Here is a 14,674-nt window from a genome sequence, read left to right as displayed (position 1 = left end):
AAATGTGTTATAACATTCACTTAAACTAACCATTTAAATAACATATCAGTGAATTTTCCTGAGTTCGTTTGTCTTACAGCAGCTGAATCTGTGTCAAGTTGGTGGCTCCTGAGGACAGATCGGTCATAAACACACACAACACACACACAACACACACAACATCCCACTTCGGCGAACACACGTGTAAACACCTGATCTTTGAACACACTTATATAACCTGGTTGACTCGAACCAGTGAAGCCCTCCGGCTGTTTAACTAATTAACTAATGGGTAACAAGGGCTGAGTAACACCGAGAGCCAGCGGTAGAAGACAGGCGACATGTCACTTGTCACTAAACTCCTGCACGCAGGCCTTTCCCCCCGTGTTGTGTGCTGTTTATCGTCCTGGCTAGTTAGCTCCGCCTGGTAGCCGCGGCGTTGTGTTGTGTTAGTGGACAGTCCGGCGTGTTACCTTTCTGACGAGTGAACACGTCCACCGGCTAAAAGTGAGACCTCGGGTGAGGGCAGCGGCCAAGCTCCGGTTAGCAGCCCCGGTGTTAATCACTAAATCCCGCTTGTTAAGCCGCTGAGTTATTCACAACTAGACAAACACAACACCGTGACGCTAGCATCCGCGTCGGCAAGAACGTCAGCGCACACGCTAGCGGCGCAGCTAGCGAGCTAACGGGGCTTTCTGGCCAACTCGAGCTAGCACAGTTGGGTAAAGTCGCGGTGAACAACGAGTAACAAGTATGGGGACTCACACACGCGGTGCATGGCGCTGTGTCTGCGAGGTGACCGTCAGCGGCTAATGGGAGAACACTGGTTCTCTGCTATAATGGGATGTTGTTCCTGTCAACTACTCTGCTGCCTGCCACTCGGGTTGCCAGGTTTCAGCACAGGAGGGGAAACATGGACCCACTGTCTGACAAACAGCTGAACCCCCCCCCCCCCGACCAGTATGACCAGATTATTACACATCCAGTACAGGACTTTACTTTGTGCTGTACTGGTATCAGTGTGCATGTTGTTGTTATTTGGCAAAAAGTACATAAGTACATACTTAAGATAAAATAGGAAGAGATAATCCTTTATTAGCTACACAATGGGGAAATATGAAATTTTACAGGAGCACGAGTCCAATATAGGCATCAGTGAGTAATAATATGTGACATGCAATACCTGAGTGTAAGGAAAAAGAAAAAGTGTAACAAAATATGAACGGAGTAAAAGCTGGTATATACAGTGTAAAAACAAGGAAGAACGTGTACAGTGAATGGATTGTAAAATAACCATTGTATGAATATTGCACAGTTAAAGGTTCAGTGTGTAAGATTTAGTTGAAAGGGATTTAGTGCCAGACTCCTTATTGGTCTCAGTCTCTGGCCTGGGACCCTATCACACTGAACTGATGTCCCTGCCTGTGACTGTATTGTTTTATATTTCATTTCCCCCCCTAATTTTATATTTTCGGTATCAACAATTGCTCAAACACACCACTGCAAATTCCTTGTATGTGTAAACCTACTTGGAATATAACCCAATTCTGATTCTGAAACTGATTATAACTTAATTCTAGTGATGTTTTCACTAGTATCATCATCTAAATTGTACGAATGGTTTTATTTCCCTAGAATGGGCCCTTTATATTTACACTCTCTATGTTCAGATATGTTTTTTTTACAGACAAACTTAACATCTTTTGAGTTTTTTCGACAACTGAAGGCTACCGCAGGTTCTCTTTCATATTTGGAAGGGGGAGGGTGAGCTGAGGGTCATTCAGCCACAACATGCAAAGTGTCTCTGAATTCTACGCACTGAACCTCTCAGAGATCTGAACCACAGTTAAAGTGCAGACCACAATGGGTGCGTGGAGTTCTACTGTGAGCAGAGCTGGTTTGACAATCTCACTGCTGCAGGAGGAAACGACTTACACGCCTGTCCTATTCAGTGTGTAACAGGTTCCCATTCACATAGTCGGAATTGGATTCTACACAGAATAAAGTATGAATATATATGAATAAAATACATGAACAATACAAAATACAAAAAAAAACTAAAATTGTTTCTGTTTGGTTGATGAGAGCAGACTGAAGTCAATGTGACGTCACGATACGAGTCTCCATCACTGTTCAACAGGCTGCCGCTTAGGTGTATGGGTGTAATTCCAATGAAAGTTCACTAGAGGGCGCCCCAGTCCACAGAAACCAATAATAGGACATGAAGCTGAGATTTTATTGCATCAAGTATTCACTTATTTTTCCCCTCTTTAACTTTTACGTCCTATTTGTTTGACTTTTTTAATTCTTTCTGAACGTTTATTTTGTAATGTCTTACTCACTTTGAATTGCCTTGTCCTTTTGAAATATGCCTCGTAGCTTTTCGACACTCGAGACTGAACGAAAGTAAATTTAAATGATGTCTACCAAAATGTGTATGGTCGATTCGAGTGGCCTTATCCTCCTTTGCCCCCACACACAAGCTTTAGCTTACATGTGAAATGAACTTATCCAAATGTGTCCAACGAAATATCTTGAGGTTAAAAGGCAATCTTAATTTGTCTGAAATCATATACTAATGAAATGCTTCATATTGTATGAACACATATGCCCATGTGCAGCATGTCATTTAAACAGAGGAACAGTGTCTTTACTTGAAATAACCACACATCCTCCATATACAACACGTATGCCTTTTATTATCAAATATCTGGACATTGCAATGAAGGTACATATAGCATAGCATTCCCACATGTCAGTGCCCAGAATTCATATCAACAGGCCTTCAATAAATAATCTGTAAACACAAAATTTCAGTGTGAAGTCAAATTCAATGATGTATGCAACAAACACATAACATGATTTTTTTTTTTTCCATGAGGAAACTTTAACGATTGCTTTGGCACCTTCAAATTTGCAGCTGCAGAGTTACATACATGAGGCGATCAAAAAATAAGCCCATAACTGAAAGTGGCAATTCACACGCACGTGTCACTTTTTTTTTAATGTGTCCTTAATGCTTCCTGTGTCACCACAGACGGGAAAAAAGTACTTTTATTACCACTGAGACAAATTCTGGGTGCACAAAGTCCCCAAAAACGGAATAATATGTTCACTGTGGCAGATGAAGAACAACCAAAACTACAACATGAGGCCATATTTTTAAGGGTTTGTGTAAAAGGAATAATAAGCTGCCATGGCTTTGGATGAAGGCGGGTCCTTGCCATAGGAGCTACTGTTGGTGGTAGCTGAGGCCAAGTCCTCACACTTAATGTCAGAGGGTGAGTCCTCGGTGCTCAGACCATTGAGAGACAAACGCCGTCGTTTGCAGGCCATGGCGTAAGAATCAGCCTTGTCGAGGGAAAGAGCTAATGACTGTGTCTCTGTCCAAGAGGAGATCAGGCCTCCGCCGTCGTTCACGCCCTCCTCTATCTGTATCTGTTTAACTTTGTCTGAGTCTTCTAGCAAACCAGCAGTGGGGCTGGGTCTGGGAGACCAAGGCAGACCCGTCGTGACCTTTCGCTGATATGCTGCCCTGGACCCCCACCCGGCAGACATGGCGTTGAAAGGAGAGTCTGGGTAGTAGCCGAGAGCGTGGGATGTCTGCATGGACAGTGATTTGATACCATAAGGAAGCAAGGAGCTGGAGTATTCACCATCATAAGGTGTCAGATCGAGCTTGTTGCTGGTGCCAGTGCAGTTTCCCCCTTGTTGCATGGAGGTGACAAACCACCTCTGCGAAGCTCCGTCTTCAGTCTGAGGTGAGAGGAGGCTGTTAGTCTGTGGTACTGCTCGCTCGCTGTTGTAGAAGCGATTCTGCGGGAGGTTGTTGACAAACTGGTCCTGGAAGAGGGGCTGCATGGTGTAGCGGGCGCCTGGGACAATCTGGTGGGCACGTGGAGAGTCGGTTGGAGATGGGGTGAGGCGGTCGTTCTCTGGAACTGTGTACATCCTGGAAAAATACGTGTACTTATTATGTTCAGGTGAAGAAAGGTCAGTGTCTGAGTGGGTGGAAACAATGGCGTGGAAATGTCTTTCAAAGCGAGCTCCCACACTCAAAGGAACTGATTCCAAGTTGTTAAATTCACAGAGAAATCAAAACACAGTAAGACAGCTGATGCTATAAAGCACATAGTTTTATGTAGAAAAATATTCACACTCATTCATAGCTTATGAGGAACGTAGGACAATTACTCACGAATCATAATTATCTCTGAATCCTTTGGCAAACGGGTTGTGATCAATCTTCAGCTGTGTGATCTAAAAGAGAACAAGGCAGAAGAACAAGCAGAACACTGTTATTTAAAGAACCAGCGAGAAAAGAATATAAAATAGAACAGTGAACGTACTACCACATGTATGTCAACATAATCTGAGAGTTGATTTTAATATTAATTATTGTCCATTTACAGTGAATGAGAAATTCCAAACAATATGCAATAAGCCTACTGCATAATGTCGGATTAATTTATATATATTTCTTAGTCTTAAATATAGAAGAAGTGTGCGTGTATGTGTGTGTGTGTGTGTGTGTGTGTGTGTGTGTGTGTGTGTGTGTGTGTGTGTGTGTGTGTGTGTGTATGTGTGTGTCTGCTTACGTCAGTGTTCTGGTAGGCTGTGACAGCAATAAACTGCGTCTCTGGAAAAGTGAAGCTCTGAGTTTTCCCGTCATTGTTGACGTCCTCCGCTCCATCCTCCGTCACCTCCACGATGTGCAGCCTGGGCTGGTACTTATGGAGCGACTGCATGATGACCATCTGCAAACAAAACAGACGTTATATTATTTAAAATGAAAAAGAAATTTGAATAATGGCGCAACTTGTATTCGCTTAAGTTCGTTTGCACAACTTGTGTCCTGCAAAATATCCTCATATTCTCCATGGGAGTGCTGCGTAAAAAACCTTTCAAATGAATTTCCAAACATGAAAGTAAAACGTGAAAATGACCCTGCGCTTAATATCGTACATTAACATGCAAAAATAAAAAAAATATAATTACCTACTTAAAAAAAAATGATCCCAATTAAACAGAATTGTTTTACATTTAATCGTTTAAAGTTTGCATCTGTATTTCAAGCCTTGATTTATGTAAATGCTTCTCTTACCTGTGAAGTACTGTGACTGGTCCCTTTGTTGTTGGTGAGTTTCAGTTTGCTGAAGGAGATTTCTTGTCTCATCCAGTGGGCCCCTGTGTTTGGAGACTCTGGGTGGATATACACTTTGTTCCCTGGAATAAAAAAAATGATTTTACATCTTAGCCAACGACAAATATAAACTTAATGTAATTTATTTCATTGGGAAAAAAAGGGGTTCAGCTTGCACCTATAATGTATTCAAGACCTAAATAAACCTTATTTTGTCTGAAATTACACATTCTTTGCAAATAGAAAATCTGCCAATTAATTACATGCATGCATGGGACAATCTTGTACATTTCCATTTCTCTTTTTTCTTGACTAAATGATCATGATTCAAGTAAAAAAAAATCCACATAAATGGCTAATATCGACCTGGATCGGTACCTTGGCTGCTGTTGTCCGCCTTCCCACAGGTGACCCACTTGCCACCTTGAAACCTCCAGTGGTTTGGATCCGCCAGCACCACCTCCACGAACACGTTGTAATGCGCCGACAGGTTGAGACCAGCGATGTTAAAGCTGAGGAACGGGAACATCCGTCTGCAAACGCGGCACAAAAATTACAAGAAGTCCTCATTATTACGCATGGGAATAAAAGTTGGTTTCATGCCCCATCCCTGCGGAGCGCCCCTGCCTCCTCACCTGCCCTGCTTGGTGATGATCATCTCCGTCTGGTGCCGGTGGAACTTGAACCACAGCGGCCGGTTGCAGAGGTAGACCTGGGCCCTCATCCCGGGGCCGGTGGCCGGGAGAGTCATGTTGCTGAGAGCCGAACCGGAGCCGGCGTACGGCGGGTAGATGCAGCCGGGGCTCTGCCCGAGCTGGTAGGCCGAGCTGAAGTGACTGCGGCCGGTCGCGGAGGGAGAAAACCCCGCGGGAGGCAACACGGAGCCCAGGTGGAGGGATGAGGGGTACCTGCCCGCGCCGGACGGGGCGTAAACCGGCCCACCGGGGGTGTAGGGGATGAAGGAGCAGGGGCTTGCTGTCTCCGGGCTTTGTTTGGACACTGATGGAGGGATGTAGTACCGCTCGGCACCCAGCCCGTGCTCCGGGTATCTGCTGCGGACGGTCACATCATCTCCTTCCACGGATGGAGACTTGCGCCTCTCATCCGATGCCTCCTTAGTGGAAGAGAAGGTGCTGCTCTCTCCTTCACCGCCGAGCATGGCTGCTTCTCTGGTCTTGGCTCAGGGGTCGATTGCTCTCGTTGATCCCGGTTGACACCAATCTTGCCCGAGGACTTTTCTTCCCTGTCAAGAGTCACTGAATCTACTTTATTTCAGGTGTCTCCCGACTGCACACAGTCTCGTCTAAATCCTGGAGACAGACAGACTGGGGTTAATGACGGTCTGAGCTACACATAAATCTGTTGTCACCAACTCTCGAAAGGCCTAATTGTGTGCCAAGCGCGTGAAGTGCGGGTAAATGTTTGTATAAAGAGACACATCAATACCGAGGCTGAAGATCCTAGTGGGCGTATCAGGGTGTGGCTGTGAAGTCTGATCCCAAAACTTAAAAACATGTCATCTTTGCCAGATGGATCCATACCTTCCTTTTTATTCAATATGTGTATTCATTTATTATAAAGGACCTTATCTTTTTTAGATTTCAAATTGCCCAGGAGAAACAAAATCTGCAACTTGATACTGGTTAAAATGGTAATAATATATATTTCAGACTGGTGACCTGTGTTTTATCCAGCTGATATTGAAGGAGCCGCCTTGAATTAAGAGTCAGGATCTTATAAGTCAAATAACAAACTGTACATTCAGGCTTATATATTTATATATATTTTAGGGTGTAATTTTCTAACTAAAGTTAAAACTCCCCCTGGAACTGCATTGGCACATTAAGATAATTTATGTGATTCACCACAGAAAATGAAATTGAATTCGGCTTTACATTTAAACACGTATGGTTATAAAATATTTTTGGACAAAATAAAACTCATTGTGAGCAAACGTGCGCCTACACGGTGCTGATAATCCCATATTATTATTCAGAGTTAATGGATTTGCGTTCATTCACATCTGATGTGGTCCCGTGTCCCAACGGGAAACCCGACGTGAAAAGGGGAAATAGCCAATTATTTTTCCGTTTGAAGAAACCTGTGATGTTTCGTGGATCAGACAGTTCAATGTGAGAAATGACAACAAATAAATCAAAACGACCCATCGAGAAAAAAGTAATATAGACATGAAATAAAAATACATTTGCAGTGAGACAAAACAAAAACATGCCCAATAATTTCCTCCAAATACCTTCAAATATAATATCATTTTCGTGGTGTTTCGGGAAAATAACAATGTGATTTCTCGCTGAAATAAAATGTCTAAATAATGAAATAAGCAGCAGAAATCAAATTCAAGCGTCAATTTAAAAATTATAAAAAAAACTCAGACTTACCAAGTGATGTTATTCCCGTTTCTCTTTACAAGTCAAGTTCAAGTCGCGCACACATGTAAAATATATCAAACTAAATAAAAACTCGGGTAACGTCAACGACCTGCGGAGCTGAGTCCTTAGCAGCACATGGCATCATGTTGTGTTTGGGGTCGAGGAGGGAGCCAGCTGGGAGATAAAAACCCGAGCCATGTGGAGGCGGACTGATCCGTGCGTAAAGGCGCACTCCCGCTTTCACCGCTGCTCTCTACTTGTGGCCATGACGCACCGATGGCAGCCTATTAGCAGACTTTCCTCTGCTCCCCAGGGGAGGGGCAGGGGATCCTCGGCATCACAGTCAAGGTGTATAAAGGGCGAGGTAGCATCCCAGCCCACCCGTGACCTGTTTCCTTCCCATCAGAGACATCAGTGGAGGGAATATTCCCATCGTCTGGGCTCTGGATGTGCCACTCAACAGTGAGTTGATAGTGCCTCGTGTTGTCATATATCCTGGATCATTCTCATTACTGTGCAAAGACTTTGAAGAGAACTGCATGAAACCAAATTCAACACAAAGAGAGAAAGAATCTGAGAAGTAGCTGATCTGAATTCGTAGTGTCCAAAACGTGTATCAAGATAAGACATTTTGATCAATTTTACAATAAATGTCAAATTATTATATCTGTTGAATTCAAAGATAGATATAAACTGTTTTTTTGAACCTTTGTTATATTTCTATTGATGGAAATTTGATCACAATAATCATTATATTGTTAAAGCAATATATATAGTTTTAGTACTCAGCCCTGTGGTCAACTTTTTGGTCTTTCTACGGTTACAAAATTAGCTCCAAAAACTTTCCAACGCAACAAAACAGTAGAGTCCTGCATGTCACGCTTCAGCCATTGCAGTGTTTTACCTTTAACATGTTGTAAGATGTGGCCGACTGTGAAATAAGAAACTGTACCTCACTGAAAATAATAAGGGCATTAAATGGAGTAAACTTCTTTATTTTTCATTCCTAGTGTTGCCACAGCTTCACAGATTGAGTTTTCTTGACTAAAACTACTCAGAGTCTGAGCAGTCTCACCACATATAATCAAAGTGATCCCTCACGTCATTGCTGAAGGGGCTGAAGAGAGAAATAAGTTAAGACTGTTTTGCCCTTATCTTCAGTGACACCAAAACAAAGTGAGAACATTATATTTATCATCAGAAATATCTGTATATGAAGGTAAACAAGTTGACTCTCACATACTAACATCACTGTGCTGAGTATAACTGCTGCTGATTTGTCACCAGAATACACAGTGGAGGTATCATCACAAAAGACTTTAAATGGGCCCATACCAAACTGTTTCCTCTTCGATAGCTCCAGCTCCTCGGGTTCAAAGCAGACCAGTTTCAGACTACACATGATGTTAATGGCTCACCTTTCAGCAGCTTAGAGACCCGCTCCCCTCGCAGGACCAGACGCGATCAGCTGCTGCTGCTGCTCGGCTGCATGGTGGAGCGTTTACATGATAAAGACAGTGAGAGGATTAGTGAGGCAGGTCCCCACCTCTGAAATAAACACAGCGCACATCAAACAGGACAAATCAACTGTTTGGGTAAACTGTTTGAACAGCAAACAGTCTAAAGCTAATACACTTTCTGCTGATTGCACTGATAAACTAATTGAGTGCTTGATTATCTCAAGAAGTCATGAACCTAGAGTAAGAATTCACCAATCTGTGTGCAGTGGGTCCTATTTACTCTGTTAAATGTATGTGTGTTATGCACACAGAGAACAATAAAGGTGCTAACTGGAACCAAAAATCTTTGGAGTGATTCCATAGAATAAAAAATAACCCCTTAGCAAGAGGTCCTTTAAAGAACCTTTTCTGCAAACAGATCTCCAGACTCCAAAACATGCAGCCTGGACACAACTGGTTCAGTAAAGAAGCTCTTTAAAAAAAATCCTCAAGCATTTACATCCATTATCTTCATATTAAACTGATATGGTTTAAAAAACGTTGGCATGTAGTTATTGGCCATATCTTGATGTTCCATTTAGCTTAAAATTCAATACAAGGTTTTAGGAATGTCAGTTTGGAGAAGTACAGCGCGTTCACTTTCTTTATTTAGCGAACCTCCATCCGACACACAAACACATATGGTCACATGCTCTGGTGGTAAAACCAGTGAGTCAGAAGTGAGAATGTGTGGTGTCCTGAAAAGTTTCTATTGCACTTTCTATATAAGCTTCTTCTGTCCCAGTAGTTCACACTCGCTGAGTGCAGTTCCCTCCTTCATGAGTCTCCACTCAAAAAACATATATCATGATTGGACTGTTGAGGAGAATGACGTAAGTGCAGAGTTTGACATGAGAAAGGGTTTCTTTCTGCTAAACGGGGACTCTCAGTTTGACACATGTATGTACAAATATAATTCTGCCACATCACAAGTGTGGAGCCAGTCACAGCCGTACCACAAGTGTGATCGAATGATGAATCTGATGGAAAAACATGAGACCTGCAGTGCACATACAGCAAGATTTTTGAATAGTTTTTATCAAGTAAATTAACTTTTAGAATAAAAAACATTTAATATACAAGTTTTTACTCAAAACAGGGTCTTTAAATGATGTTTTATGCTGATAGAATGTGTGGAGTTTTGTGGATCTTTATTTGTATTTTTCAGCATTTTACTTATTTGTCTTACTCTTCACTTCCGGCACATTTAACCTTATTAAATGATAAATTAACTTTTGACGATCAGGTAAAGAACTTTACTTTTAACACACACACAGACACACAGTCACACACACACACACACACACACACAAGACAATGCAATTATATGCAGCACCTCTTCTATCACCATCAATCACACCCTTCAGGGTGTGATTGTGGGTTCCATATCTTGCTCAAGGACATTTAGAAGCGAGGCAGACCCACGGCTTGAACCACCAACCATCTGGTTAGTGGACAACCCACTTTAACTTCTGAGCAACAGCTTTGCTCATGTTAACTAGCTCTCCGGAAACATCACTTGTGTATGGGGCACACTGCTGTTTGGCTGCATGTGTTCATTGGGCAGCCTGAGTGACTGGCCTCCCTCCTCACACGCACCGAGCAGCTTCCCCTAGCTGTGCCTGCTTTTTGACACATCTAAAGGGCTGCGTCTGACATCTTGCCATCCTGCCGGTCACCTCTCCCGCAGTGCTCGTACCAGGCAGGAAAAAAGCTGGTGACCTGGCCATCGCAGACCTGCCCTGGGCCACTGGCCCCCCGCTGACAGCAGAAGGTCTGTTGGTCTGACGCCATGCCAGGATCCTTGCTCGCCACAGCGTGTGATGTCACGGCAGACACGTTTTCAGAGGAGGGATCTGATTGGATTTGAAGGTCTCGTTTCCTGGGAAATACCCTCTCAACAGCCCACCGACATACAAACCTCATTGATTATCAATTCAATTGATGTTTTTTTAGTTAGTCCTTACTGTACTTGAGGGTTAAGGGCAGAGGAGACAAATTGTGATTTGTGAATATGGGCTTTAGATATGAACATTTTGTTGAACTCAACTTTCGGCCTTTGTTGCTGATAAGCTGATATCACAGGTCATACAGAAAACCAGAAATATCTTTACCACTAATGTGATGTAATCTGCAAGTTAACATCACAGGAGTTAGTTACCACAGCATAAAGAACAGACTTCATTTGTCAAGTATTTTATTCCGAGATCAGAACTGAATTAGAAGAAGAATTACACATTTGTAGTGTGACATAATCTATTTTAATATAACTTGATTAATAATTATTAAAAAGTTAGTGGTGGGACATTTTATCAAAGCGCTGTCTTTAAAATTTTGTGAATTCCATCATGGTAAATAATGTTTTTTTTACTATGTAATACTCACCACTCAGAGCTTTTGCAGCGGGGCTTCAAATGGCAGAAGGTGAAGGCCTCAAGTGACCTCTTCCCCAATCTCCCCCCTACGCTTACGTTTATGGTTCGGTCCTACATCCTGTTAAGAGTAGCAGCAGGAGTGGACCATCACATTTGGTGCTCAGCGTGGGGGCGGTTGGTGAGCTGTCATGTTCCAGCTATCCCATGGAGATACACTTCTGCCTCTCTGCGAAGATTTGGTGTTTTCTCATTTGCATTTGCTAATGAGATCCCGTTTGCATGACTTTATACTGGGAGGCTATCTCTCTGAATATCTCTCTACAAATACAGGAGGAGTGTGAAATCCCATTTATCTAACCGTTACTTACCAGTTAGTCCCATTAAGATTAAGGATGTCTTTCGCAGAAAAAGAGCTGGCTGGTAAAATAGCATTGAGGTGATGGAGCAGCAAAATAAAATGAGTAAAATTGTGAATATTTCTCAGTGGTCCTCAGCGTCTTTTAGTCTGGATTTCTGAATTTCTTCTTAAAACTAAAACCACATCTGTGTTCTCAGAAAAAACGGATTCACCAGCGGAGCAGCAGCTTCACAGTGAATTTACTGTAAAAAGCTCCTATGCTGACATTTAACAAAGGAAAATAACAGATTGACCCAATGAAGTTGTCCTGTTCTATAGTAGAGGCTTTAAAATATGTCCAAACCTAAAGTAGAACATTATTTCTCTTTTCATAATGCCTGTATTTGCCTCAAGAGCTCAAACCATTTCACTGATGATCAAGTGTCTGAGCCTCGTCAGCTCAGCCGGATCACAACTTCACGCAAGAGATTCATCTTCCCAGAAGCTTTCTTCAGCCAAGAGCCATGACTCCCACAATCACTTATCTGACAGGAAGTTGTACAAGTCGAAGGCCAAAGCCAATTAAGTCTTCCTCATTATCACCCAATCTGTACTGTTAAGAATTCCTGCCCACCAATCTGCCAGTGTCACCCACCCCCTCCAAAGAAACCCCATCACAATCTGATCTCGGGTCACAATTGAGAGATTTTGCCTCGATGAAACTAAGTCGATCCTCAGAGATGGAGATGCCTTCGAGGTCAAACTTCAACAAGTTCACAGAAGTGATAGAAACACACCTTTAAAAAAGGCTGTCGGATAAAGTTCTGGGAATTAATATACTATTCACCTCAAGTCAGTTTATTTTCGATCTAACTCCTGAAGGCATGTACACAAGAGACCAAGAGCACTTGTTACATATATTCTTGATGACTGCTAGGAAAATGGTGACAATAAAATGGTTGAATCCACAGCCACCTACAGTGGCACAGTGGAAACAGAAGCTGAGGGAGGTGTATGAAATGAAGGCTTTAACTGCTCAATTACAATTAAGGTCTGATGTTTTTGTGAGGAGGTGGCTACCTATTGCAGGATACCTCTCTAACTGAGGGGAATCCTGTGGTACGATGGAATGTCTTAACTGTCCATTTATTTATTTATTTATTTATTATTTTTCCCTTGTCAGTATTACTCAACTTTCTGGGCCCCAAGGTATTTTTTTTTCTTTTCTTTTTCTTCTTGTCTTTAGCGCTGTCATATATAATTTGTGATGTTGTCAAGGAATTTTTGTGTTTTTCTTCAATAAAAATAAAGTAAAAAAAAGGCTTTTGACATACGTTGGTGTAAAATTAAAATTCAAGTTGGAAAATCCAGACGCTAACACACACTCTGCTTCACTTGCTTAGTCTAAAGTAATTAGGATGAGCAACTTTGAGCCAGATAACTTAAATTGCAAAACTGGTTCCTGCTGAGTGCTGCTGATTAAGTCATTATGTACACTTTAAAGATACATTTTGTTACCAGCTTTAAAAATAATTCAATTGTTAACAGACAAATTAATGAAGATTCATCCAATTTAAGTCAGCTATTGCCTGAGTTTCTTTTTTTATTGCATTTTGCACCTCAAAGCTGCATTTTACCTGGCTGACCTCTGACCTCCCTGTGAAAGAGATAAGTCACCTGAGCCCCAGACTTGAAATTATCCAGAGGGGCTGTATGTGAGAATGCAAATGACCGGGTATATTGTTCTCAACCTTTTCTGGAACTTTCTCTTGCCGGACCCCTGGTAAAATGTCCAGAAAATGTCACAGTGAGCCCATGAGAGAAAAATAACCAGAAAATTCAGAGTCAGCAAGTTGGGGATGCTTCTAAAATGCAACAGATATTAAGCTTAAAAAACAAAAGGTGGTGAAAACATCTGTTCAGAACAATCTCCTGTTGCGTTCTTCACATGTGAAAGGCCGAGTGCTGTCCCAATTTTCCGTCTGAAAACGGCTCTGGAGGAATCCCTACAGGGTTATTATAAACATTGATTAAGTAAACATACAGTATAGCTGGTCACCTGTCTCAAGTCTATGATATTTTAGAAGAATAAATTCAAACATTAAATTTAAACAACTAAAATCCAAGTCTATCAATCACTGTGATGAACCAATTCTCTCACAGATCAAAGCCTTTGTTCATATTTTTTCTGACGAACATCTCTTTGTCCAGTGGGGGGGAAAGTATATTTTCTCCATTATGTCCCCTCTCCGATCTGATAGGACCCTGAGCATGCTTTTCTCATATGGGGAATCTGCTGACTGTGGTATCACATTATGATTAACAATTTAACTACGATCCCCTTCTTTCCCATTGTTATTCCACAGATGACTACGAATAAGAATGTAATGCCGGCGACGGCGTGCAGGCTTCATTAGATTCATTGATTGATTTATTGTTTTCCATGGTTGTAATCACTTCCCCCAAGGTAATTTGTAAGCTCTTTATGGTTCAGAGGTATAAGCCTGAGAGTTAATTAATCGGCTTTGTTTATAAGTTTGGAAGTAGAAATGCCCCTCTGAATCGGTAACTGCTTGGAATGCAACCGTCTCTGTGACAGAATCCCGTCTTCGCCATGACAAGAAAAAAACATCAAAATTAAGCAGCTAAACAGACCTAATTATTTCTGGGTGATATCTGGATTCTTGCATTTTCCTAGATTTGTGTCTGCCTTGCTAATTCTCTTCTTGTCAAATCCCAAATAAGGACTTTAATATGTTTCAGGAGACAATCTCTTTCACATTTACACAGAAATTGTTATTAAAATGCAATAATCTGACACTCCACATAAACACTTTAACTACAAAAAACACTATATTTTCAATAAATTTGACATAAAGTGACAATTCAAAACTTAATACTTCTGTAATCATACCTACAATCCTTTTTACAGTGTATGCTCACTCTGGGAA

General features: G+C 41.8%; 2 protein-coding genes across 5 annotated transcripts in view; both read right to left on the bottom strand.

Moving 5' to 3' along the window:
- LOC128449048 (ankyrin repeat and IBR domain-containing protein 1) overlaps positions 1 to 900 on the bottom strand; it is a 35,760-nt gene extending 34,860 nt beyond the window's left edge. The window contains exon 1 of one of the 2 annotated variants that reach the window (XM_053432032.1): positions 745 to 900. The gene's annotated coding sequence lies outside the window, so the exon portion shown is untranslated. Of the gene's footprint in view, positions 1 to 452; positions 661 to 744 lie in introns of those variants that run through there. The other variant, XM_053432033.1, reaches the window with a different exon arrangement.
- Positions 901 to 2,658: 1,758 nt separating this feature from the next.
- eomesb (eomesodermin homolog b) lies at positions 2,659 to 9,681 on the bottom strand. 3 transcript variants are annotated; one of them, XM_053431562.1, is made up of 8 exons: positions 8,931 to 8,950; positions 7,522 to 8,047; positions 5,758 to 6,432; positions 5,489 to 5,655; positions 5,084 to 5,205; positions 4,578 to 4,736; positions 4,178 to 4,239; positions 2,659 to 3,931 (listed from the first exon to the last, which is right to left on the bottom strand). In XM_053431562.1, the coding sequence occupies exons 3-8, from the start codon at positions 6,279 to 6,281 to the stop codon at positions 3,142 to 3,144; spliced, it is 1,824 nt and encodes a 607-aa protein (XP_053287537.1). In that variant the 5' UTR covers positions 6,282 to 6,432; positions 7,522 to 8,047; positions 8,931 to 8,950; the 3' UTR covers positions 2,659 to 3,141. The 3 variants fall into 3 exon arrangements, with proteins under 3 accessions (XP_053287537.1, XP_053287536.1, XP_053287538.1); XM_053431561.1 differs by having other exon boundaries at positions 7,522 to 9,681; XM_053431563.1 differs by having other exon boundaries at positions 5,501 to 5,655; positions 7,522 to 9,677.
- Positions 9,682 to 14,674: the final 4,993 nt, after the last annotated feature.

The sequence above is a fragment of the Pleuronectes platessa genome, chromosome 10, assembly GCF_947347685.1.
Source record: "Pleuronectes platessa chromosome 10, fPlePla1.1, whole genome shotgun sequence".
NCBI lineage: Eukaryota > Metazoa > Chordata > Actinopteri > Pleuronectiformes > Pleuronectidae > Pleuronectes > Pleuronectes platessa.
The sequence above is the reverse complement of the archived record's forward strand: the minus strand, read 5'-3'. Positions and strand labels throughout refer to the sequence as shown.